We start from the raw sequence: 23,347 nt of genomic DNA, 5'->3' as shown, positions 1-23,347 counted from the left end.
CAAGACCAAACAGAGCTTGAAGCTTTACTTTCTCCTGCACATTTGTTGTACTCGGAACTTTGACTTAGGTGGAACAAACTTAAGCCACTTCACTTCTACTGTGCAGAATCCAGTGGGTTACATCTATGATTATCCATCCAATGTAAATACGTCCATGGTTCCATTGTGCTTTAGATGGTGTTAAAATGGTGTATTTGCTCTGGTTAATTAAAATCACACTGAAAATTGTCATGACCATTGCTTTAAATGAAATTGTTTTAGACCTTGAAGATAAATCACTTTAAAAACAGAATAAAAGAGACCATGAGTTGCAGATGGCGCAAAGTAGAATAAAATTTCAATGGAGGGGACTGTACACAAGACAAAGTTTAGATAAAAGGGTACAACAAACTAGGTGGAAAATATTTTTACTCTCTGTGCACTTTTCTCAACAATGTGCAACAGTTTTAGCTAATCTGATAGAATCTGATGTTAGTTTACCATTGCACATGGTTAGAAGACTCATAACTCCTGCTTCAAGGAGTGGAAAAAGAACGTTAAAACCTGATTATCTGGCATGCTTCGGTGGTTGCCTCCTGCATAATGTCATTTTATATTTAATTTATAAAATGGCCCTAAATTTATTCCTAAAAATCAGTAAAGTAACTATTAAGACACATTTCTGTCATGGTATTACTGTTTTTACAACACAAAAATACTTATTTAGCTAACAAGTAAATTTTAAGAACACATTATTCAGAAACCCATTTTGCTTAAACATGAATAAACATATTTTTTTGTATGTTTTCTGTAAAAAATGACAGCAGATGCATTTCAAAGCTATTTGTGAAGTAAGTGTACTTAAGTTTATCTTTTTCCCAGTGGGGAATATCAAATTTGACTGTTAAGAAGTGTTTTGGATGTCAACAATTTTAGATGTTTACTGTTTAACTCTTATATATTTTGATATCTGGGAATATTGTCTTTAATTCTCTACCCAACTTCACGTCAAATTAATGTTTGCAATGCATTAGCAGCAAGCGCAAGCAGCTTGTGTAGGATTCGCTCTTAAATGTGAACCCAGTAAGACAGACACTCGCTGACTACTTTTAACTGGGTCACAAAGTTATTTATTTATTTATTTTACTTTAAGTTTAATCTGTTACAAAGGTGATAATTTTACCCTTTGTCCGGTGCTTGGTGATAGTAACTGAGAGAATGTGTGCCAAAGTGCACATTATTGCAAGACGCCTATTGGAGTGGCAAATCACCATTTTAAAGCTTTATACTGGCATAGGAAAGGAGTTTCTACACTTCAGTCTGAACTTAATATGGAGCATTCACAGCAAGTTGTCATCACTAAACTGTGAACAAATTTTAATAGCAAACTTGTTAATACTGATTGTCGCTGGTCCTTTTTTTGTAAGACGTGAGGTAAAATTTAAAAAGATCACATAGTCTGCGGCTTCTTTTAAATTAGTTCTAAATATATATGTCCTAGTTGAAATGAGAGTAACTTACTACTTGCATATTACTTACTTATGTAATTCTTTTGGTGGGTAAAAATTTCTAACAATATAACTGTCACATATGTTGACTTTTCAAAATAATGTTAGTGTTATATTTGTTCTCCAACTGCCAGTATTTTATACAGTCCCAAGTTTAGGCATTTTCATTTTTCTGTCATTGAACACAATTTTTGATCACCTTGAGAAAAATATAGATCTCCTCGTTAAAATTTGGTAAAGGAAAAAGTTTAGAGTATGCAAGTAAAAACAGAGTGAATCAAACACAACAGAAAAATTTAACACAGCGGAGTGTCAAACTTCCAAATTAAGAGATGAAATTGCTCAAAACAGAACTTAAGTCCTATAAATTTCACTTGCTATCTAACCTAACATAACTCCAGTGTTTAATTTGACATTGAAGGAAATAAAACTACACCTCAATTTATATAAAAACTAATACAAATTTGATAATTAAAATAAGAAGTGTAAAAGAATCTACCACATTACTTTGTGTTGTTTCTGTCATTTTTGCAGAGAGTCTCTGAGATCTGCCAAGTGATGCTTCTAGGTGCTTATACACTGCCTGTGTAACTCGCGCTTAAGCGGCCACTTTCAATGAAAAGTCTATGCAAATGCACACAGACCAGAATTTCGGGTGTCCGCAATACCTGCAATTACGCTTTGCTACGCAAGTTTTTAAGTTTTGTGGTGGCCTTCATGTTCAAATCAGGTGTTCATTGATCTTGCACTGAAAATTCAACCGGTTGAATATTTTAACGCTTAATGAATCAGCAATCAAGTGTGACCAATCAAGGACTTGGATTTGATAGTGATGCATGGGCAAACATGGAAATGCCAACCGTTGTAAGCATGATCACGACGGCGAAATTAATGATTGTGGTTTATGCCTGATTGGATTGAAATGACACCAAGACAAACATTTATAGCAAGAGAGCTATGAAATTAAAAAAGCCTGGAGCAAGATTTGCACCACCGGTTTTTGGCGCACCAAGACTTTACCAAATGCAGGAGGTGGACAAGCCCCAGTAAACGGTAAAAAAACAGCAACAAAAGAAGAATCCCCTCGCCACCGCTACCTGCATGGCTGGTTGTTTGTGTACACCACCGGTTAAATGTGCGTTCATGAAACTACATAGAGCACATTCTTGAACGCACCACGCGCGGCCGATCTGATCACGTGATCGGAAATCGGGCCCGATCACGTGGTTGAAGACTCGGTCGAAATCGGGCTCCGTTGTCCGATCAGGATCGGATATTTCATTTGTTCTTATTATGATCAGCTCTTTATATTTCAATCTTATTATTCCGGATAAATATGCCACTAGAAATCTGCATGTCATGAACAGATCACAGAATGTTATTCCCGGAAAACGCAGCAGGAAACGGCAGCAGCTCAAGCAGAAGACTAATGTAAACTGTTCAATAAAGCTAGCTAGCCGATCACGGATTTAGACTTCCGGGATCAATAACTCTTTAGAAAACGCTTTAAACTGACAGCTAGTGTCCCTAAACAACAACCTCTAAAGGCATTTCAACAGAAAAAGACAGTTTTTTCTTTTTAATGTGAAGCTCTTCATGCTGCAGACAGATGACTAAACAGCAGCTGCTAACTGCTACATGCTAGCGCCGTGATTTAACTCCTTAGGACTCGAACTGTCCTTTGATATGCCCGTTTATTTATCTGAAAGATGAATAAAAGTTAAGAAAATTAACTATTCTGATAATAGAACCGAAAATGTGATATCTTAAGAACTTAAAAAGAACCACATAATCTTAAAAAAAAAAAAAAAAAATAACAAATGAAAATTAATAATGATGTGAGCTAGTCATGAGCACTCATCAAATTCATGCTAAAACAAAGTCATATTTTTTTAAGAATTCTAAACGAGGACAGGAATCACATTTGGTCAAAAATGTTCAATAGCTCTAAAGATATTAAAGCTAAAGTCACTAAACCTTCTCACATGACTAATTATCACGTATATAACAAGAAAAGGTTATTTTTTTCCTAGTTTATATTTGCTCTATTTTTACTTGTTTATTAAAGCTCCTTCACAGAAGTGTTTTATTTAAGTTTTTAATGATTAAAGAAAGTTAACGAAATATAAATACGGGACAACACAAATCTGTTTATTCAATTTGTTCATGTTTTAAATGTGTAAAAAAAGTATCTGATCGGGACTCTGTATTGGCAAATCCACAAAATCCAATTACATAGAATCGGATCGGGCCAAAAAAACCTGATCGGGACATCCCTACTTGAAATGCTCTGCGGGTTACTTATTTAACAAAGATTGTATTGATTGATTCATCTAGCTTGACTGAAAACAAACCTGCCATTTAGAATTTACTCGTTATGTTGTACTTCTCTACTTTTAAGAATGCTGCTATGATTGTGTTTGACATTTGTGACCGGAGAGGCCAAGAAGATTCTCTGCTGCTTCTTTAGAGGGCACCATGGGTAAAATAAACTAGGAATAAAAAAATTCCAGAAATGCTAACTGTTTGGGTTGACATAATAGCACAATAAATTTTACTCACTCTATAGTTCATCTTTATTTTTTTTTACCCAACTATATATACAGTACTTAACCCTTGTGCTATCTTATAGGGTCCAGATGGGGCCCACCCTTATATTGATGTGTGATCCCTTCCATGACAAAGGTGGACAGGAGATTATGTCTGCCATGGACACCAGTGACGATAAAAAAATCCTTGAAAAAATAAGTTCAGTGCGCAGTCTTGTGGGGTCCAGATAACCCCACTTTTAATGTAAACATGCCTAGGATAGCACAAGGGTTACTTGGAAATCAGCATGTTACTTTCCTCTAAATTTGGTTCAAACCTCAAGTTTTGGGTAATAATTTGTTGTCAGGAAGCTAAATTTGCAAAAAAAAAAAAGTTTTGAAAATCCATTTATTAATTTTCTTAAAGCGCTATTAAGGCTGGGCGATACGGAATTTTTTATATTACGATATTGTGATTTCTATACAAGGCGATAACGAAATATATCAAGATACAAGTCAAATAACTAAATTTGTCATCTTTGTACCTCTTGACTTTACTTATCTGAGTTGACATATTGCTCAGAACTTTACAGGCTGGCTAACTGAAATACTGCTCGACATTTTTTTTTTTTGCACCATTAGTGCTACGTTGGGGTTGTGATGGGCTAGCAGGAGAGAGTGTAACAAAGGTATGATGTTTACATGTTTTTTGATGTACATGCTGTGTAGGCCAGACATTTATCCCCATAATTTGGCACAGACAGAACGTTGATGGTAAAGGGTTCATTTTGCGGTGAAATTCGATTAAAAAAAAATGTCAACAGTGCCTAATAAACATTTTAAAATTTATTGGCTGTGAACGTTTCTTTTCTCTTTGAAGCATAGTTGATCTCTGTATCGAAAAAACTTTTGCTTTAATGCAAATCATTTTCCTAGAGACACGTGCTCCTTTCAGTCTATTCTCAATAATCCATGTTCAAACCAGTTCTCCCAATTCGTCGCTCCCCCTTTTTTTAACCAGGAAATAGTCTGCTCCCTTTCTCCTGCTATCTTCCCAATATCACCTGTCTGCTTGCGCCATTCTCGGATAGGTTCAGGACAAACATGTCTTGAAGAGTCCTCACCAGAATGTTCTTTGGCGTATGCCACTGCACAAAGTTTGACACTAAATTGAATGAGCGTTTCTTTGCCATCGCTAAACTGGCTCACAACATAGACAGCCGGCCTTTGCACTACTGTGCACGAGGCGGGGTGGGGGACTTGCAAACTTAGCTGATCACTGCTAGCTTTGCGGAGAAAGTTTGTGTTAGCCTGGGGGCAGAGTAGACTTCCTGGAGGGAGGAGTTCTCAACCTATGATGTTAGCTGGTGAGGAGTGTTTGTTTTCGTGGGTATGGGAGGGGCTGCTGTTGAGAGCTCAGGTTTTTAGTGGATTACTCAAAAAAATTGTGAACAGATCAAAATACCGCTTTGGGGTTGTTTAAAGTGAGGAATAAACAGTGTAATACACTTAAAATATCATATTTGATTTTTCAGGATATGGCCCTTCTAAGGTTGTTAAATGATGCATTTTTTATAATAATTTCTAATGTGATTTTTTTTAAATACATTTCTTGTTTGTTTTTTTGTTTATCATATTGTATCCACATTTTAGCTTATTTAAACAAAAAACAAAAAAGACTCTTTGCAATGTCTGTATGTAACATAGCATTTGTTAAAAATTAACAAGGAAACCTTTGTAAGCTCATGTCAGAGAAAAAATGAACATTGAACAGCTTTAACACTATCATGAATCTTTGGAGGTTGCAGTTGTCCTGTTTGTTGATTTCAGCTCATTTGTCTGTTTTAGGAAACATTTTCAGATGCATAAACATACATTTTACAGTCATTAATGTGTAGATTGTTTTCCTTTGTTGGATTTTCAGTCTTTATTATTATTAGATTTGAGATATTATTGGTGATGTTGGCCTTTACATCAGATTGTTTTAATCATACTTCTAAATTGTCAAGTTGTCTAACACAAAATCACCAAAGACAAAGACGTCTGTCATAATAATCCTGTATAACTAATACACCCTTGCACCTCTCCTACCCTACTGTTAAGTGCATTTGGACTTGCATGTATGTTTTTTTTTTTTTTTTACTAAACTGCACTGAAATCATACAAATGGCAATTTTTTTGTAATCCACGGTCCAAACCAACCGTGTAGAAAGCTTAGAGTGGTACGCGTGGCATGCCTACAGAAGAAGCCAAGGGACATTCTTTCTGTTGAGCCATCCTGAGGCCGTTGGATTATAGCCGGTCGTTTGTTGATTGTAGTGCCATTTCAGCAATGCAGGCAGTAGTGTGGGGCCTCATCTGCAAAGAGTAACATGCTTGGGCTGCACTTTCTTTTCTATGCCTTTCTTTTCACGTTCCACTGTTTATTGCACTGAGAGGATTAACAGCACAGCTAGTGAGTTCTTTTTGCATTTTCTCATTCGCTTTTTCTCCATGCACTCATGTCGACACTTCAGTGTCATTGAGGTGGAGTTATGTGGGACATCTGTTGAGAATGAAACAACTGCTAGATCGAAAGTAGTTAAAACTAAGTTACGTTTTCAGCATTTTATAATTTTAGCTGTTTGTACAATTACTTGTGTTTGCGTTTGATGCCACATCCTGTCAAAAATCATGTTTTGGATTTTGCTCATAGAGGACAAACAATAACGCAAGATTCTAAAAGTTAAGAAGATTAACTGGAAATGTGATTAATTTTCATCTTGAGGTACCAACACTAAAATAGAACAGCTTAAATGAAAGTTCATAAACGGTAAACTTTTCATAAAGGCTTATTTAAAACTTGATAAGAAGTCTAGGTAAGAGATCCTTTCTGCTGTATCCTTGGAACTGATGCTGCAAGACACTATCATAGAGCACTGGCCTGTATGCATTAAAACACCTACTTCAAATGTTTAATCAGTGACACAATAGTTGTTACTCTGTGAAGGAGAGGAAAAAAGTTTCTTCTGCATGTACCTATGTATACATAATATCGTTTCTCTAATACAGAATCATTTAGTTTTAATTCCTACATCGGAGTTTCAGTGGTTTGAAAACTAGTAAACAATAACTGTTTAATTGTTTAGACTTTTGTCTTTAACATGTTGACAACTTTTGTTTTTGCCTTCTTTTTGTACATTCCTTAGAATTGTTCATTTTTTTCAAACTAATTTTTAAAGATGATCATACATTTTTAACATACCAGACAATTTTAATTCACTTATATTCCAATAATTTATTTTGTATTTAATTGTATTAAATATGTCGGCAAGATGTTAAAAAAGGAATATTTTTAAATGTTCTGTTTATCTTTGACTAATTAAGTTCATTTTTCTTTTCTTCAGTACATCTTTGGAGAGTTCAGTGCAGATGAGATCAATCAATTTTTTGTGACTCCTCGATGTTATGTTGAGGTAAGTAGAAGGACTGATGTTGATTCTATTCACAAAATCCCTCATAAGTGATTACAATGACTGACTTTGGCATTCTGGTTGCCACAGAATAGATAGATAATACACTTCTAAAGCAACAGGGTTTGCATATATTGTAATTCAGATGATTGTTTTGTTAACTCTACTTTGAAGCTTCTCTATTTGTTATTTTAAATCTCATAAAAGGAAAAAAACATCATGAGAACTTTAAAAACAAATAAAAGTTACTAAAATGCTCTTTTGTATTCATTTTTTTTTACAGCTTCCTCCATTCAATGACAAGCTTCCATGTATCAGTCAGTCTTCAGGTATGTATTTTTTAATAGCATTTTAAATTGTGGGTGTGAGCCCACCAGCACCCCCAAACAATTATTTATAAAATGCAATGATGTCCCAACTGCTGTTCCTGAAGTTTACAGCAAATCTTACAATGCAAGAGTCCAGGTTTTGTTTCTATTTTGTTGCTTAATAAAAAACTGATGGAACTATACTTCTTTTTGCACAATTTGCACATTTTTGTTGAAAGCTATTGTTTAAGATATTTAGCAAATTTAAAAAGTGATTTATATATATATATAATTAAAAAAATTACTTGTTTTTCTTCCTTGTTCAGCCACCAACTTAATCTGATAGACTAGACATGCCATTAAGATTTGTGACCATTCCAGCAAATATATTTATTTATTCTTATTGGGTTTATCACATGTTATAACAGCCACCTGTGTTTTAGTGAAATTGATTTTCAGATAACATTTGCCTTTCCTTGGTTTGTATTGATTATTTAGGAAGTTACTGCACTCCTGCTGTACCTTATATAATGGAGTCTATGGGACTGCAGGTTTGCGGTGAGTTCAGGGGTCTGACACCTTGTGGCTTGACTAGCTGTTGTACATTGTCTTTACAACTAAAAATCCAAGTTTCCAAAGCTGGTGGCTTTCAAATCTATGCATCTTTACTCTTCTTTCTGCCTTTTGTTAAAAAATCTGCAGAGCTTTGCATGCTCAAAATACTTTATCCTTTTGCATTTAATGCATTTTTCTCATCTAGAGGATTTATACAAAAATAAATAAACTTCAGAGTTTAGCACATTTGGCAAGGGCATAGTTGTTTTTTTTGTGGTTGCTAACATGCACGTATTTGCTGAATGAAACTGTAATATAATGCAATGTCAGTAACACTAACAGAGACTATCCTCTAAATCTGTTGTGAGGAAGTAACCACAACGCCCTCTTAACTCCTGCTGAATATCAGTGTTTGCAGACTTGGTTGAGGTGTCGGCTGGTGAAAATCAGTTGAACGACATCTCTGATTCCTACTTACTAATGTTTTCTGTTTATTCACTCTTGCACCTCTTGCTGTATAACGCATAATTAGCAGCTGTGTAATACATTTTAACCAAACATGGAGTATTTTTATGTTTTTTTTGTTCAAATTCTGTTTTAATGTATTAAAATTAAAAAATATTTTGGTTATTTTGTTTACAAGAAAGTTTTTTGTTTTTGGTCAAACTAATATTAAATTATTAGTTATTAGATCATAATCATAAGATTTATTTTTCTACCCCTTTAGCTCAGAAATATGTTTAAAATGTTGTAATGTTTTCTAGCTCTTAAAAGATACTGTGCTAATTTCTCAAATGTTATTGTTAGGGATTAGAATTTGTTTAAAGTGACAAATGTTTACTTTTTAACGAGCAAAGACTTCCATTGCTCTCTCTAGAAGAGTTTGCGGTCTTTCATTTGTACATAAAGATTTATAAATGTATTTTTGATTGCCTTGTCTTTTTAACTGACTGGAGTATTTTTTGCAGCAGAGGACTATCAACGCATTGAGTTTGGTGTTGACGAGGTTATGGACTCCAAGCCCATTGGGGTGAACGATCCTTTGTACAAGGTTTCGAGTACTCTCAACCCCCAGGCTCCGGAGTTCATCTTGGGCTGTCAGTCAGTCCAGAAGGCGCCACAGACGACGCTTCCAGCAGCAGATGTCCCTGATGGAAGCCATTTCAACTCCCTGGACGGACCAGACTCTGAGGCCTCGGCTTTGGACAATCACCAGGGGTGCCAAGACATGGATGCACCTGGAAGCCTGGGCCAGAGAGAGCGAAAGAAAAAGAAAAAGCGTCCACCTGGATACTACAACTACCTGGACCCATCAGGAGGGGGAAATGGCAGCAACTCTATTGTGGCAGATGGACAGTCCATGACAACACTTGTGAATGGACATGTACCTGGAGGCCCTCACAACAGTACTGAGGATGTAGACAGTAAGGCGTTTTTAGGGGATGAACTTTCCTCTCCTGGATCTGTCTCCATGGCAGCATCTACAGCTGTTGTGTTTGCCCCCTCAACCACTGCTGATCAAAGGACTTGTGGTAGCCCAGATGACTCTTCTTTGGACTTAACGAGTGTCACTGCCTCTTTGTCAGATGGCAACAATGCAACTTCCTCCTCTTCATCCTCCTCTCAAAGTAGAGGGATGACGGAGGGACCAAGGACTGCAGATCAGCAGCAAGATCATTTGGCTTTTGAGAGCCCCGAACTTTTAGTCACCCCACACAGTCCCCGCTCCAAATCGCCTCTTCCTCCTTCAGAATCTGTGGCTGCTCCCTCTGATATCACTTCCATTATGACTACTGAACTAGAGAGGAGACAGGAAGCAGACAGTGGGGTTACCAATGGACTAGAACAACCTAGTACTCCTGTCAGCACAGGTGGACTCAAAGAAGACTGTGAAATTGTGGTTCAGGGTCAGCTTCTAGCCCCAGACTCTTCTGCTCAGCCTGCAGTGTCAGAGCAGGCACAATTACCTGCAGTTTCAGCTGCACCCACTGCCAATCTTCCCAAATCTTGGGCTAGCCTGTTTCACAACTCAAAGCCTCTTCCCGGGGGCCCTCCGGCCTTTGTAGAGGTAAAAAATGTTGTGGAGGTGGTGTCCCCCTCCCCTGCTGTACCGGAAGAACCTGAAAAGATTGAGGAGATTAAAGAAGGTCCAATACATGTATCAGAGGACCCATTTGCTCCTAAACTTGCAGGTACAATGTCATTGTGGTTTATCTTTACTTCGCGTCATTGTTGTTTACCTTAAGTTTAGCACAATTTCTACTCTTTTTATTAGGAATGCTTAGGATTTTAGTCATTAAGCTGATCAACGGTAAAATTAATATTTTAAGACATGAAGCAGCCTGGCTCATCTTTTGATTAGTAGATTTTATTCATTATACATCAAATAAGAGACACATTTAAATGATTTTCAGGGTTTGCACTCGCCACCCTTAAACAAAATTAAATATCGCCACTAGATGGCAGTCATGCACTATTATTTTATTGACATTTCAAGTTGGGACTGGGTTTCTAAAAGTTGTTGGACTGTTGATTGCATATATTTAACATAATTTTTTAAAATGGGTAGCCCATTTTTGGAATTACCATGTGTCAAGATCCAAGGTATTTTTAAAATACAAAGCAGGACTTGAGGCATGGCTTGTAATGGCATTGTTTGAAATGTTTTGTCACAAACGCACACACTCTCATTTTCTGCCTTGTAACCAGGATCAACGGGAAATATATTTTCTTTGACAACATCTACTTTTCAGCTTAATAAATAAATACATCAACAGTAAAAAGCCAATACATTTAAAGTTATATTTGCCTTATTAAGATGGCTAATAGTTTCTATTTTACCAATATTCCTAATTAATCACTTTTAATAGCTCAGATATTTAAACAATTAAATACTGATCCAGTTGCTTTCTTTCTGTTATTATAACTTGGTTGAGACTATCCACGTTACCATGGGAACTGTCTCTGAGTGACAGTATCCCTTCCTAGGCGTGGTATATAAAAACCTTTGGCTCTTATTCAGTTTCTGGTGGTTTTGCACCAAAGGCAAGAAGAGAAAAAGGAACATTTTTGACAATCCAAAAACTTTCTAAAGCACGTGTTGTGTGTTATGACTACAAGTCATGACTGTGTGGGGCCACCTATTGACACTGTATTTGTTTGAATCCCCAGAAATTATTGAGAATGTGAAGTTGATGCATAAACCAGTGTCTTTGCAGCCAAGAGGTCTGATCAACAAAGGAAACTGGTGCTATATCAACGCTGTATCCTTCAACTGTTTTTTTTTTTAACTTTGGCTATTTCTTCTTTGTCTCTGGTCTAAAAGTAGTTTAAACAATTCCTGGTTATTCTACATGTGGCTTGTTGTTAATTTATGTTAATGTTTGGTTGAAATAATGTACCGAGGTTAAAAAGTAGGACAGTAAACCTTTTTTACTTAACCTGCTGAGGTGTTTTTAACACACATTTCAAGACTTCCAGTGAGCGCTGGACTTGCAGATTGTCTTTTGCAATTGAAACTAAATACACCTAATGTGACCAAATGTGGTCGGTAGACATATCTCCATTGTATTCAGTTGATGTGCTGCTGTGCTTCACGTTTTTGAACTTTAAAGTAACTGCAGGATTTCCCAATACTTATCAACAGATAACTGCCAAGAGTTGACTCATGTTCTATGAAGCTGAAAATGAAGTCACAGATATTAGCATAGCATAGCTAAATGAACTCATTGCTTGTCTTTTGATATTGTTTCTCTTTGACTCAAAGTACTCAGACTTTACAGGCCCTGATCGCATGTCCCCCAATGTATCATCTGATGAAGTCTATTCCTCTGCATAATGAAACGCAGAGAACGTGTACCTCCACGCCCATGATCGACAACTTGTAAGTTACATGTCCCTATCCTACAGATTCCTAAGATGGCTTGAATTCTTCAGATCAAACTGATACTTCTCTCCCTGCAGTGTAAGGCTGGTAAATGAGTTCAGCAATATGCCTGTGCCATCCAAAACCAAGCAGCAAGGTAATTACTGAATCTGTGCATCTGGAGACTTCTGGGATCATGTATGATCACTGAGTGATCATGTTGTTGCTTTTCACAGCTGCAGGTGAAAAAGTAACAAAAGACATTCGTCCTGGTGTACCGTTTGAACCCACTTACATCTACAGACTCCTTACTCTCATCAAATCAAGTCTCTCTGAGAAGGTACTGCAGTCTTTGGAAATGTTTCACAATTGTTTTAATGATGACTGGAAGCACGTTTCCTCGTGAACATTGTGTTCTTGATTTATCTTATAAAGATGTTTTTGTGATTAAATCATTCATGGTCAGCACTTTTTGCTTTCGTAAACTGACTCACTTGTTAATGTCCTCTATGAAACAAACCACTTCATTTCTTAAAAAGATTGATTTAATAACAGCGACTACCTTCATACTTTATCCTCGTTTGGTCTTTTAGCACAGTCAATGACCGCACAGTTAACATTATTTTTGTAATGTTCAGCAGGCATTTCACATAAGGTTTTAAACTGCTGATGTGTTTGTGATCTGCTTTCAGGGACGACAAGAAGATGCAGAGGAGTATCTTGGGTTTACGCTCAATGGATTGCATGAAGAAATGCTGGCTTTGAAAAAACTCATCTCGCCTCAGGAAGAGAGTAAGCAACTTTTTTAACCTTATTGCCGACCTGATGCTTTAGAAAGCTAGCTCTGCTTTTTAAATGAAAGCTTTAAATTTTAAATATTTTAAATTACATGCTTTCACAAATGTGAAAATAGTGTAAATGCATGTTTTAGGAGGATCAGTAAGAAATTTAAAATTGTTTTTTTTAAATCATTTTTATTTGAATGATAATCACCATTAGTTTATTGCTGTTTCTCGTATATAAATGCTGCAGTTTATAATAGCGGATCAATGCCTCTTTTAACCAGAAGCTCCGACTCCCAATGGTCCAGAGTCCCAGCCAGGTGTGGAGGAGGATATTCCTGATAAGGAGGAAGAAGAAAGTGATGATGAGTGGGAGCAAGTTGGTCCCAGAAATAAGATTTCCATCACTCGCCAAGCTGACTTTGTTCGTACACCTATTACCGATATCTTTGGTGGACACATTAGGTATGTTGGCAGGTGATGATGTTGGGGTGTTGGTGAATCAGAGGGAGTTGAATTGTTTTTTTAATAGTTTTTACAGTGTTTTTTATTTTATTTTTTTATCTGAGAGGTAATACAACTCGGATAAAGACTTTACTTTCAGTTAAATGTTCAGATACAAATCTGTATATTTTACCTAATCATATGTTCTCTGAGGTTCTGGTCTGGCCTGCTTGTTACACTGGGCCTCAATGATTATTTCAGGAACATTAGTGTGCCAGAATGAAACAGAAAATATGAGGGTTTTTTTTTTTTTTTTTAAGTGCAACGTCCATCCAGTACATGTCTAAACCTATGGACGTTTGTAGACACAAATCAAGGCAATTGTTCTGTGTTTTGGAATTTGTACACATTTTTCTGAAATGTACTTGATTGGGAGGATTTCTATTTTTATCAGCTTTTAGAAGTCAGTTTTTTTTCATTCCTATTTCTTTTGACTGGCCCTCTTTAAAATGAAAAACTGGATCTACCTTTTGCACGAGTGAATATTCCAAACAAACATAGTGAAAGAAAATTAGATCTGTTATGTTGCCTTTAAATCTTAGTTTGAAATTTGTTTGGACCATACTGTCTTGAAAACATTACCTAACTTTAATAGCTTCTAATTGGAGTCTCTTGTCTTTCTCAGGTCAGTCGTGTACCAGCAAAACTCCAAAGAGTCAGCCACTCTGCAGCCTTTCTTTACCCTGCAGCTGGACATCCAGTCTGAGAAGATCCGCACAGTCCAGGAGGCTCTAGAAACCTTGGTGGCTCGAGAGTCAGTCCAGGGCTACACTTCAAAAACCAAGCAAGAAGTAAGTCTAAAGATCTCACTTTAGCCCATGTTGACGATGGTTACAGGTTATTTACTTACTTAAAAAATGGCAAGGAAGAAAGCATTTTTTGTGATCTTGACTATCACTGTCTTATTCAGCCTGACAGTGGACAAATTCTTGTAAGTACATTTGACTATTTGTGTAATTGTGGCATTAAAAGTGGTTTACCATTTTGATGATAGAATGAGGCATTGTAAAATGTGTCACTCTTAGAATACATTTTCATTTAGGAAATTGGCTTTTGGGCAGACTGGTGAAAAAGCATGGCAGTGTTCGATCATGAGTGAACATCTGCCCCACAGCTTTTGTGGGTCTTTTTGGTTTTGTAAGAGACAATAAACTTTTTTTTTGTAGTTGGAGACAAATAAATCTCCTCTTCCGCTTGACTGCTGCCATTGTTTTGTATGAAAGGGGGAAGTTGGTAATTTATGAGTCACTGCTTTGAAGGATTCTACAAGTTCATGGTCCCAACAAAACCTTTTGTGTTGTTCTGTTCTCGTTTCTCATTTGTTACTGCTTTATTCACGGTCTTTGTTTATGCTCGTGTGCCTTTTTGATAGCAAATTTTGCTGTCATGTTAAAAACTTCCCTGGCACCTTCATGTTCTCCTGTCTGCTTTCAGATTGAGATAAGCCGAAGAGTAACCCTGGAAGAGCTGCCGCCTGTTCTGGTGCTTCATCTTAAAAGATTTGTCTTTGAAAAGACTGGAGGCTGCCAGAAACTCATCAAGAACGTTGATTATCCTGTTGACCTGGAAATCAGTAAAGGTACAATTTGACATAGATTTCAAAATGCTCAATCTAGTGATGGTTAATTTTTTTTTTTAGTTGAGTAAAGTATCGTTTCCACCTGACGTTAAACTAAAAGAGAGGAGGAGCTATGAATCACATGTTATTTTAAAGTGAGTAAATTGTCTTTTCTTTCCTTTATTTTCTTTTAGACCTTTTGTCTTCTGGAGTGAGAAGCAAAATTTTGAAAGGCCAAAGAACTTACAGGCTCTTTGCAGGTGTGTTTTTGGACTGGATTAAATATATTGCAACGTGATGCCACTAGTTGGGAAAAATGTTAATTGTCTTTTTTCTTTTTTTTATGGTTAAACTAGTTGTCTATCACCACGGAAACAGCGCGACAGGCGGACATTACACCACTGATGTCTTCCACATCGGTCTTAATGGCTGGCTGCGTATCGACGACCAGACAGTGAAGATTATCAACCAGTACCAGGTGGTGAAGCAGACTGCGGAGCGCACTGCATACCTGCTGTACTATCGCCGCGTAGACCTGCTGTAGACGCACACATGACACCTCTACACACTCACCTTGCTTACCAACATACACACACAATACACCTGAGAAAATGATACATCCACACACCAAACTAACGAACAGGAACACTGCCCAACTTGTTTTCTCGCTAGTTTCCTCTTCTTCCCTCCTGTTTCCGCTCTACTGAGAACCAGCTTTTCCAATGCATTTTTCCTCGTCACAATTTTTTATTTTTATTTTTTTTGAAGAAAAACAAGCTGCATTCACAAGAATGATCTGTGAATAATCTATGCTCCACGGCAGATTTTTTTTTTCTTTAATCTCACTTTATATACTTTTAAACCCGCAAGAAAAGGACTGACGAATCAACAGATGTGGGGGATGGGGTTGCAGGTGAGAAACCTGAGACTTGACCTGCAGTTTGGCCCAACGGCCAACTCACTCGCACAGGAGGGATTATCTAGACCGAAAATGGACTGCAAAAATTCTTCTTTTTTTCTATTTCAAATGACTTTTTTTTTCTTTAAAGAAACAAATATTATTTGCCTTTTAGTGAAAGAGAACTGTCGGCCTAATGAATTTGCAACTTTTAAAAGCCTATTTGCCCTTGTGCATTGAACAGGCCCAGCACCAGCATGAGTCTCTCAAGGCCAGATTGTATTCTTCTCTGACACCAACTCCTCCTCCACCATGTTGTCACTTTTATGATGCTTTTAAGTCCACATGCATCTTGAGCCATCAAAAGCAGAAAGGAAAATAAAAATGTGGTGCGTTGGATCAGAACGTAACAGCTTAATTGTTTTAAAGAGATCCTTGTTATGGTATTTTGGTTAAGATTTAGAAAGATTATCATAAAAGAAAATATTAATGCGCTTTAGAATTTAATGATAAATATGCTTCAGTGCACAGAGTATAAACCAACTACAATATGACAAGCAAATGCTTATTTTTCAAATATTTAGACTCAGATGTTTAAGAAGGAATAAAAAGGTTGTCTAGCTGATGGAATACTTGTTTGCTTCCTAAAGGACTAATTCTTTAGCTGAAGTTTACTCTGGAGAAATGACAGCCAGTCAAGACAAATTCCATGTCAAAACCTGCCCTTTTTTACTTTGTACATTTCCTTTTTTCTGTCTCTTTCTCAGTAAAGGTTCCACCTGTGTCTTTGCTGCTTATCAGTGTTTTTGAGCTACACGGCTCTGTCACCCATCTGTGCAGACAGCAGTCTCCATTGGGTTCAGTTTTAAATGTTTTTTTTTTTTTTGGCTGTGAAAGTCTAATGCTATCAGAGTGGATATATTGTCTAAAGAGCTTCGGTAATGAGCCCAACATATTGATTTAGAAGTGTGGCTCTTTTTCCAGCCACTTTGAAGGAAGTGGGGCTCTGTGGAGAGACCTTGGGCGCACAGCAGAACACTGTTTGCTTTTGCTTAAATTCTTGATTTTTGTGTTGTTTTTTTCTTTATAAGTTGTGTAGTACAAGCTCTCGCTCCCTTTGACAAATTAGGCTTGCATTGAAATTAGAGTTTGAAAGAAATTAAAGGTTAAAGCACAAAAAAATGAAATCATGGTAGTTCTGTTTGATATTTATTTCTTTTGTCTTTCCTTTGATCATTTCTTTCTGTACTTAAGGCTTTTTTTCAGCCACCAGTGTCAGTTTCTCAGTGTTAACACATCAGCTTTAGTATTTTGACAGTTATTTTATAAAAAAAAGATTTTTTTTGTCCCATGCAGACTTCAGTTTTTACTACATATCTGCCTGTTCATCAACACAATACGAACTGTCATTTCCCCATGTGTGGTGGAAGAACAGTGCAGAGTACCATTACTTTTGGCATAAAATTGTGTGTTCAGCTAATTTCATTCAACTGATTTTGTTTAAAAGTTTCCACAGGTTTAGTCAAAGTACAGTCATAATATGTGAACAAACCTCTTTTGGAGCATTATTTCAAATCATTACGTTGTGCTGTTTATCAGTTTAGTCTTTCTGGGTTTCTAAATAGAGACATCCCAGGTAAACCAAAGGATATTATATTGGCCCTACTGCCTTCCCCTCACTTCAGTTTGAATCAATATTGCCTTGTCATTTGATGTCTTGCCATACCTAATTGCACATAAGATATGGCATTCTCTGTAAATGGTTAATGCATCATTTTCACATTGTTCGGTTACTCCGTTGGCTTTTGCCTCAAACGGGACATTGTTTGCCAATTTTCCTTTCCCTGTCGAATAAAAAAAAAAAAAAGATAAGATGTGAATTGGAAACGGACACCTTTAACTTCTGTTGTACAGTTTGGGCTTGGTGTCTGATGGCTGGTCAGAAAATGTGCTGGTGAAAAGCTTCAATCAATTTTTTTCTTTTCAGTGTACTCCTAACACTATTGTCTGCTGGGAATCGTTGGGATATCTATCTTCAAAAAAAAAAAAAAAAAAAGCAAATCTATTCTGTCTGTTTAATTTTACGCCTCCAGCATTTTATTTTGTTTTATTGTACCAATAAAGGATTGTGCAAAAAGCAGTTTGCTAATCAAGTGTAGTCTGAAGAGTACTTGACTTTCCTACAGTTCAGTGAATGCTGAAAACCTCTGCAGCCTCTGCATCGTACACTGGCCTGCAAAACAATGCACAATAAACCAAAACCATCCAGAGTTGTGATCTAGTGTACTTTAATTTCTGTCTTCTTGAAATGTACTTAAATAATTGTTTTCTTGCTTTACTGAAATTTTACTGGATCCTCATTCCATTTTAAGTGCTGAATTTAAGGCATTTAGAAAAAAAAAAGTTTTGTTTTGGCCATTTCTTTTTTTTTTTGTAAATTTCAAAGAACAGTTCTGTTGATTCTGTGGACCTGCATTCTTGAAAAAATAATTACATCATTCTCAATATCGGTTCATATATTCTTTCAGTCAAGCTCTGAGATTGTTGGATACACAAAGTAGTATGCAGACTTATTAATCGTTAATTTCTTGTGCTGTATTTTTTTTTCCAAGAGATGGATTTGTATCACTGTACTGTGACATAGAGCAGCACTTGAAGCTTTTTGAAAGCCTTCAGAGTTGCTACTGATACTTGATAGTCCAGTCTTATGAATTTCTTTTCCTAACCTTGGATGACAAATCATTGTGGTTTCTTTTTAAAACCTGAAACTTGTCATGGAATCATTCATAAGTCCCCTGAATATGGTTAGATGTGAACCACTGCTAAAATTACATTTAAAGATCTCCTAAAATTCTGTCTCAAAAAAAAAAATTAAGTTTTGTATGAGGTACAATTCGAGCTCCTTAAAGTATTTAAGTAGTGTGATAATACTCACTGAGGTTACTACTCAGTACTTCCCTCAACTCCACTTACCGGTACTAGTAAATACTAGCAAATATACCTCAAATGTGTTCTTTCATCTATTTTTTCCCCTCAGAAAAAGCAAAATTAAGTTATCTGGTAAATTTCCAGAATTCTTTTAACACATTTTACCTGTAAATTTAAAAAATTTAAGTGTTTAATTATTCCTGATTATTGTGAGCATTGGAATGTCTCTATCCTCTCAATGTCAACTATAAGTACATTATTTCAGACTGGCTGACAAAATCTAGAGACCTCTGATTGTCGGCTCATTCAAGTGTCCTTCAACTGTACATCAAGTGACAAGCAGAAAAAATGACGAACATCCAGGGGAAGGAGAACAGTTTGGTATAGTCGTAGTGGTGGGCATAAGCCAAATGGAGCTACAAAAAGCATCTATGAGCAAGATGCATTGAGAAAGAACCCATTATACTCTCTCATTGGTCCAGTTTTTTTTGTTTTATCGGTCAACATCTAGTCACCCAGGGGTTAAATGAAGTCCGTCATGTGACAGTATCTCAAACCCCGAGGGAAAGGAAGCTGACACTAAATGTTTTTATATAAATGTTCTCCAGCTCAGTGTTTTAAATCTCCAAAAGCCAAGATCAGTTTGCTGTCATTGCTTAAATCCCAATTCATATATTTAGTGGAGCTGCACAGTTTTCCATAAGAAAGGGGGTTTTCTTAGAAGAATGGTTTCCTCTAGAAGAGGAGAAAAGTTCCAGCTCTGTTCACACCTAATCTCTTGTTCCTCCATCACAGAACAAGACATTCATGAGTGTCAGTGTCCCACCTTCATTGTTAGGAACAGGAGCTCACAGAGCTTTCTATCTCATCTTCTTTGGACCCCTTAGGAGAGAGGACACAACTGTTGCTGATCACACACATGTCCGGATTTTTATGTATACAAACAAGGTCCTGCCAGCTTTCAACTTCTCTCCCAGGATGGATGACCTGAGAGTTGACATGCTGCCTCTGAGACAAGCTGACTACAGACTGGAAGCTGAACTGCTGGAGCTCAGAGGAGGACACGGGAGAAAGATGCCGGGGAGCTTGACCACAAGAATGTCGTCATGCTGCAAATGAACACAACAGCTGCTTGTACAACCTGCAGTGAAGTCAGGTGTTCACCAGGGGGCAGCTTTCACCTTCTTAATGTTGAGAGGCTGCTGCTGAGGCTGGCTCTGCGCTCCGATCTGAGTCCAGCGGCTGCGTGAGAGAACAGTGGTGGAAGCTGGCTCTGTGCCCTGAGCAGCAGAGCTGCAGATCTTTAAAGGTTTGATCCTCCATGTGTGGATCTGGGGCTCATTTCTGCACAGCAGCTTTCAATTTTTCTCACCTTTTCATGAATTACCCTTTAAAGTTTGCAGGTGCAAACATTCTGTGTGACTTCTGAGCTCACATGACGGTAGTATCAACATTTTATAGCATGCCCTGAATTAAAATGTGAAAAGGCATTAGCTGGTTTAAAGAAAGCAGAGATTTGGATTCACATTTAGATTTGAGATGACATTCAGAATCTGTTTTTTTAGTTCCTAATCCTCTTCTTTGTGACAGCTTTTCTCTTTGGATTCAGAGTGGGTTCAGTCACAGCATATACAACGAGACAGATGTCTGAGTAGAACGGAAAGAAATCCCTGCTGCTCACTTTGGTTGTGACAGCACATGTATGAAGTCAAATCGAGATCAGCCTAAAGAGAATGAAAACCCAGATTGTAAGTTAGAAAATTTGTCATCAAAGTTGCTTTTAAATGTTCTTTTTTAATTTAATTTACAACGTCAATTTTTCAAATGTGCACTCTTGTTTTTTTTTCATTGACTTTAAGCTGATCCTGATTTGACTCAATACTTATTTCCTAAAACAGGAGTGTCAAAGGACCTTATCTGCTGCTGATTACCTTGATCAGGTGTGTTTGGCCAACATGGAGCTTCAATGGCTGGATCAATGCCTTCAATGGTTGGAAAACATGTAGCACACCGGCCCTTGAGGACCGACTTTGGATACCCTTGTTCTAAATAGTCCTTTGTACTCTTAGTTGTAGCTTATTTGTAAAAAGTGTCATTACAATACATTTTTTTATTTTGCTATTTCATTTAAAATGTAATTTTTTTTGCTTCTTTTAAAATTCTATTTTTTTTTGTTTTAACATTAAGCGGAAAAAGAAAAATTTGGACAAACAAAAAATGCTGCTAGCTTACAGTTAAGTAATTGGTTCATTACTGATTCAATAAACTAAAATAAACGTAACTAATCTAGATGATTACTTTATGATAAAAGCACCAGTAACTCCTCACCAACTCATCCAGTCTCTGAATCCTCTAGAACAGGGGTGGGCAGACTATACAGCCTGGGGGCCATATGCTATTATAAAATATGCAATCTGAAATAAATCATATTGATAACTGTGGAGGAAATTTAAATCCTCTGGTGGAATAAAAAAAAAAACTTAATTCAGCCTGCTTTTGTTTGAGTTGTTTTATTCTTCAGCTGAAGGATAATTAGTAATACACATGGCAGAGCATCAGAGAAAAGACACTGTCAGGGTGGGAGTCATCTGAGTGAGTCCGGGGCACGAGGTGATTTTCACTCAGTTAAAAGGTCTTAGGGGTTTGTCTAACAGGTTGTTTGATCTGTGGTTTCGTTCCCAGCTCAGGCGAATTCGCAAACATCTGCAGCATTCGTAGAGGTCATTGTATTTAGTCTAACAGTGTGTTCCGCAAAAGCAATATAACATGGAAAATTTCCATCACACTTCTACACTTTTTCTTTTCAAGAACCAAAACCATCAAAAAAAGCAAAAACATAAAGCATTAAAACACACTCAAAGGGGTTAGCAGATCCAAGGCATTATGTGCAGCACCGAAAAACCCACCGGCGATTAGATTATCTGTGAACAGAGGACTTGTCGTTAGTGGGAAAAACTGTGCTGCTACTCTGGCGCCGTTCCAGCAGTAACCTCATGGTACATAAGCAGGACCTGCAGGACCCAAAGAACGGGACACAAAAAGGCAAAAAAGAAATCAGAACTAAACTAAAACTGATTAAAACGCTGGTAAAGATAAAAATCACAGTCATTTACACAAGAATAATCCTCGCATCCATCTTGCTAGATCAGGAATACAGTCTTTAGGTGGTTTCTTGTGGGAGCGGTTGCTCTTGACGTCACTCAATTTATTCAGCTCACAGTCTATGTTGGTTTCTGGTGGGGGCGGTTGCCCTTTGTGGTCCTCTCACTTCTCAGCCGAGCCTTCACTACCCGCTATACCTGCTACCAGTCTGCAGCCTAAGTGCATGCTTTTACCCAAGGGCCCAAATCTCTCCACTGATCTGAGGGGGATTTAGCCAGTGAGATTTGGAGAAGGCTATTTTCCAGAGGTCAAATCTACTGAGAGCTCGCATCCATGTATGGACCAAAACTACTACTGGATGACTATCTACTCAAAAAACTTTTCTGCATAAAAAGGATCAGGCTCACTGGTGACATGAGCAGTGCAGGTTTTCTGGAGCCATAAAAACAGTACCTACTGGAGACGGCTTCTGTCTTGCCAGCTTCAAAAGAGACACACTGGAATCATAATTCAACCACCACTGATAAAGTCTGAGAGGGTCAGGGGGGTGCTGAAAAGGAGCTGAAGAGCAGGATTAGAATTTTGGTGCACAATCATCCCATCAGGAGTCGATTCAAGAATAACTCCTAACGAGAGCATGAGGACCCTTCCCATCAAATTAAAAGGGCAACATGCTGACATTAAAAATGAATGTTTAAATTGAGTCTGGGTGTCAGTGCTACAAGAGAGAGGAACAGAAATGTTTTCTTTAGTTTCTGATCCACTAGCCCTCACAGAGTAGAGATATCTACTGCTTAACTTTATATCTGGCAAAACAGAAGAACGAATTACAGAGTAAGTAGCCCTCGAGTCGGCCATGAACTGAATGGGTTTCCCTTGAACGAGAACAGTCATTGAGGGGAAGTGCTGAATGCTATCTTCACTTGGGAGGTGCAAAAGAGTGTGTTGGGCAAAAGACAGTGAGGGGGTAGAAGACATTTGCTTATCTGCTTTAGGATTAGGCGGAGGCGGAGGTCCAAGGGGTGTGTCACTCCTGTCTCCACCCTCCTCGCTTCAGTCGGGGTGGTGTCTCTGCTGCCCATCAGCAGGATGTCTGGGATAATATTGGCCACGAGGGTGGAAGCGTCCACGTCCACGTTGATGGCCACGACCACGGCCTTGATGGTACCTGTTTCGATTATAACAGTAACGAGCCCAGTGACCATACCCTCCACAGAAGAAGCAGCCGCCATCTCCTTCGCTGGCGCCCCCTGGAGCATTGTAGTTGGGTTCTGCAGGAGGAGGCAGGGGAGGGGCAGACACAGCTGCTGCATGTTGCTGGAGCTGCAGCTGAGCGCGGTATTTTTCTTCAGCCCTCTGCTTCTTATCTTTGTTGTCCTT

At 37.6% G+C, this 23,347-nt stretch overlaps 1 protein-coding gene across 7 annotated transcripts in view; it reads left to right on the top strand.

The window, feature by feature from the left end:
* The window catches only part of usp10 (ubiquitin specific peptidase 10), a 20,435-nt gene extending 2,345 nt beyond the window's left edge, over positions 1-18,090 (top strand). Inside the window, exons 2-16 of one of the 7 annotated variants that reach the window (XM_024295329.2) lie at positions 7,402-7,470; positions 7,751-7,796; positions 8,274-8,333; positions 9,302-10,522; positions 11,502-11,593; positions 12,104-12,213; positions 12,294-12,352; positions 12,432-12,535; positions 12,888-12,987; positions 13,262-13,442; positions 14,107-14,272; positions 14,392-14,412; positions 14,916-15,060; positions 15,234-15,299; positions 15,396-18,090. In XM_024295329.2, coding sequence (XP_024151097.1) covers positions 7,402-7,470; positions 7,751-7,796; positions 8,274-8,333; positions 9,302-10,522; positions 11,502-11,593; positions 12,104-12,213; positions 12,294-12,352; positions 12,432-12,535; positions 12,888-12,987; positions 13,262-13,442; positions 14,107-14,272; positions 14,392-14,412; positions 14,916-15,060; positions 15,234-15,299; positions 15,396-15,583 — 2,628 coding nt within the window. In that variant the 3' untranslated portion in view covers positions 15,584-18,090. Of the gene's footprint in view, positions 1-7,401; positions 7,471-7,750; positions 7,797-8,273; positions 8,334-9,298; positions 10,523-11,501; positions 11,594-12,103; positions 12,214-12,293; positions 12,353-12,431; positions 12,536-12,887; positions 12,988-13,261; positions 13,443-14,106; positions 14,273-14,391; positions 14,413-14,915; positions 15,061-15,233; positions 15,300-15,395 lie in introns of all 7 variants that reach the window. The other 6 variants (XM_024295330.2, XM_024295328.2, XM_024295333.2 and 3 more) reach the window with 6 other exon arrangements.
* The last annotated feature ends 5,257 nt before the right edge of the window (positions 18,091-23,347 follow it).

This window comes from Oryzias melastigma, linkage group LG3, assembly GCF_002922805.2.
Source record: "Oryzias melastigma strain HK-1 linkage group LG3, ASM292280v2, whole genome shotgun sequence".
Lineage (NCBI taxonomy): Eukaryota > Metazoa > Chordata > Actinopteri > Beloniformes > Adrianichthyidae > Oryzias > Oryzias melastigma.
The sequence above is the reverse complement of the archived record's forward strand: the minus strand, read 5'-3'. Positions and strand labels throughout refer to the sequence as shown.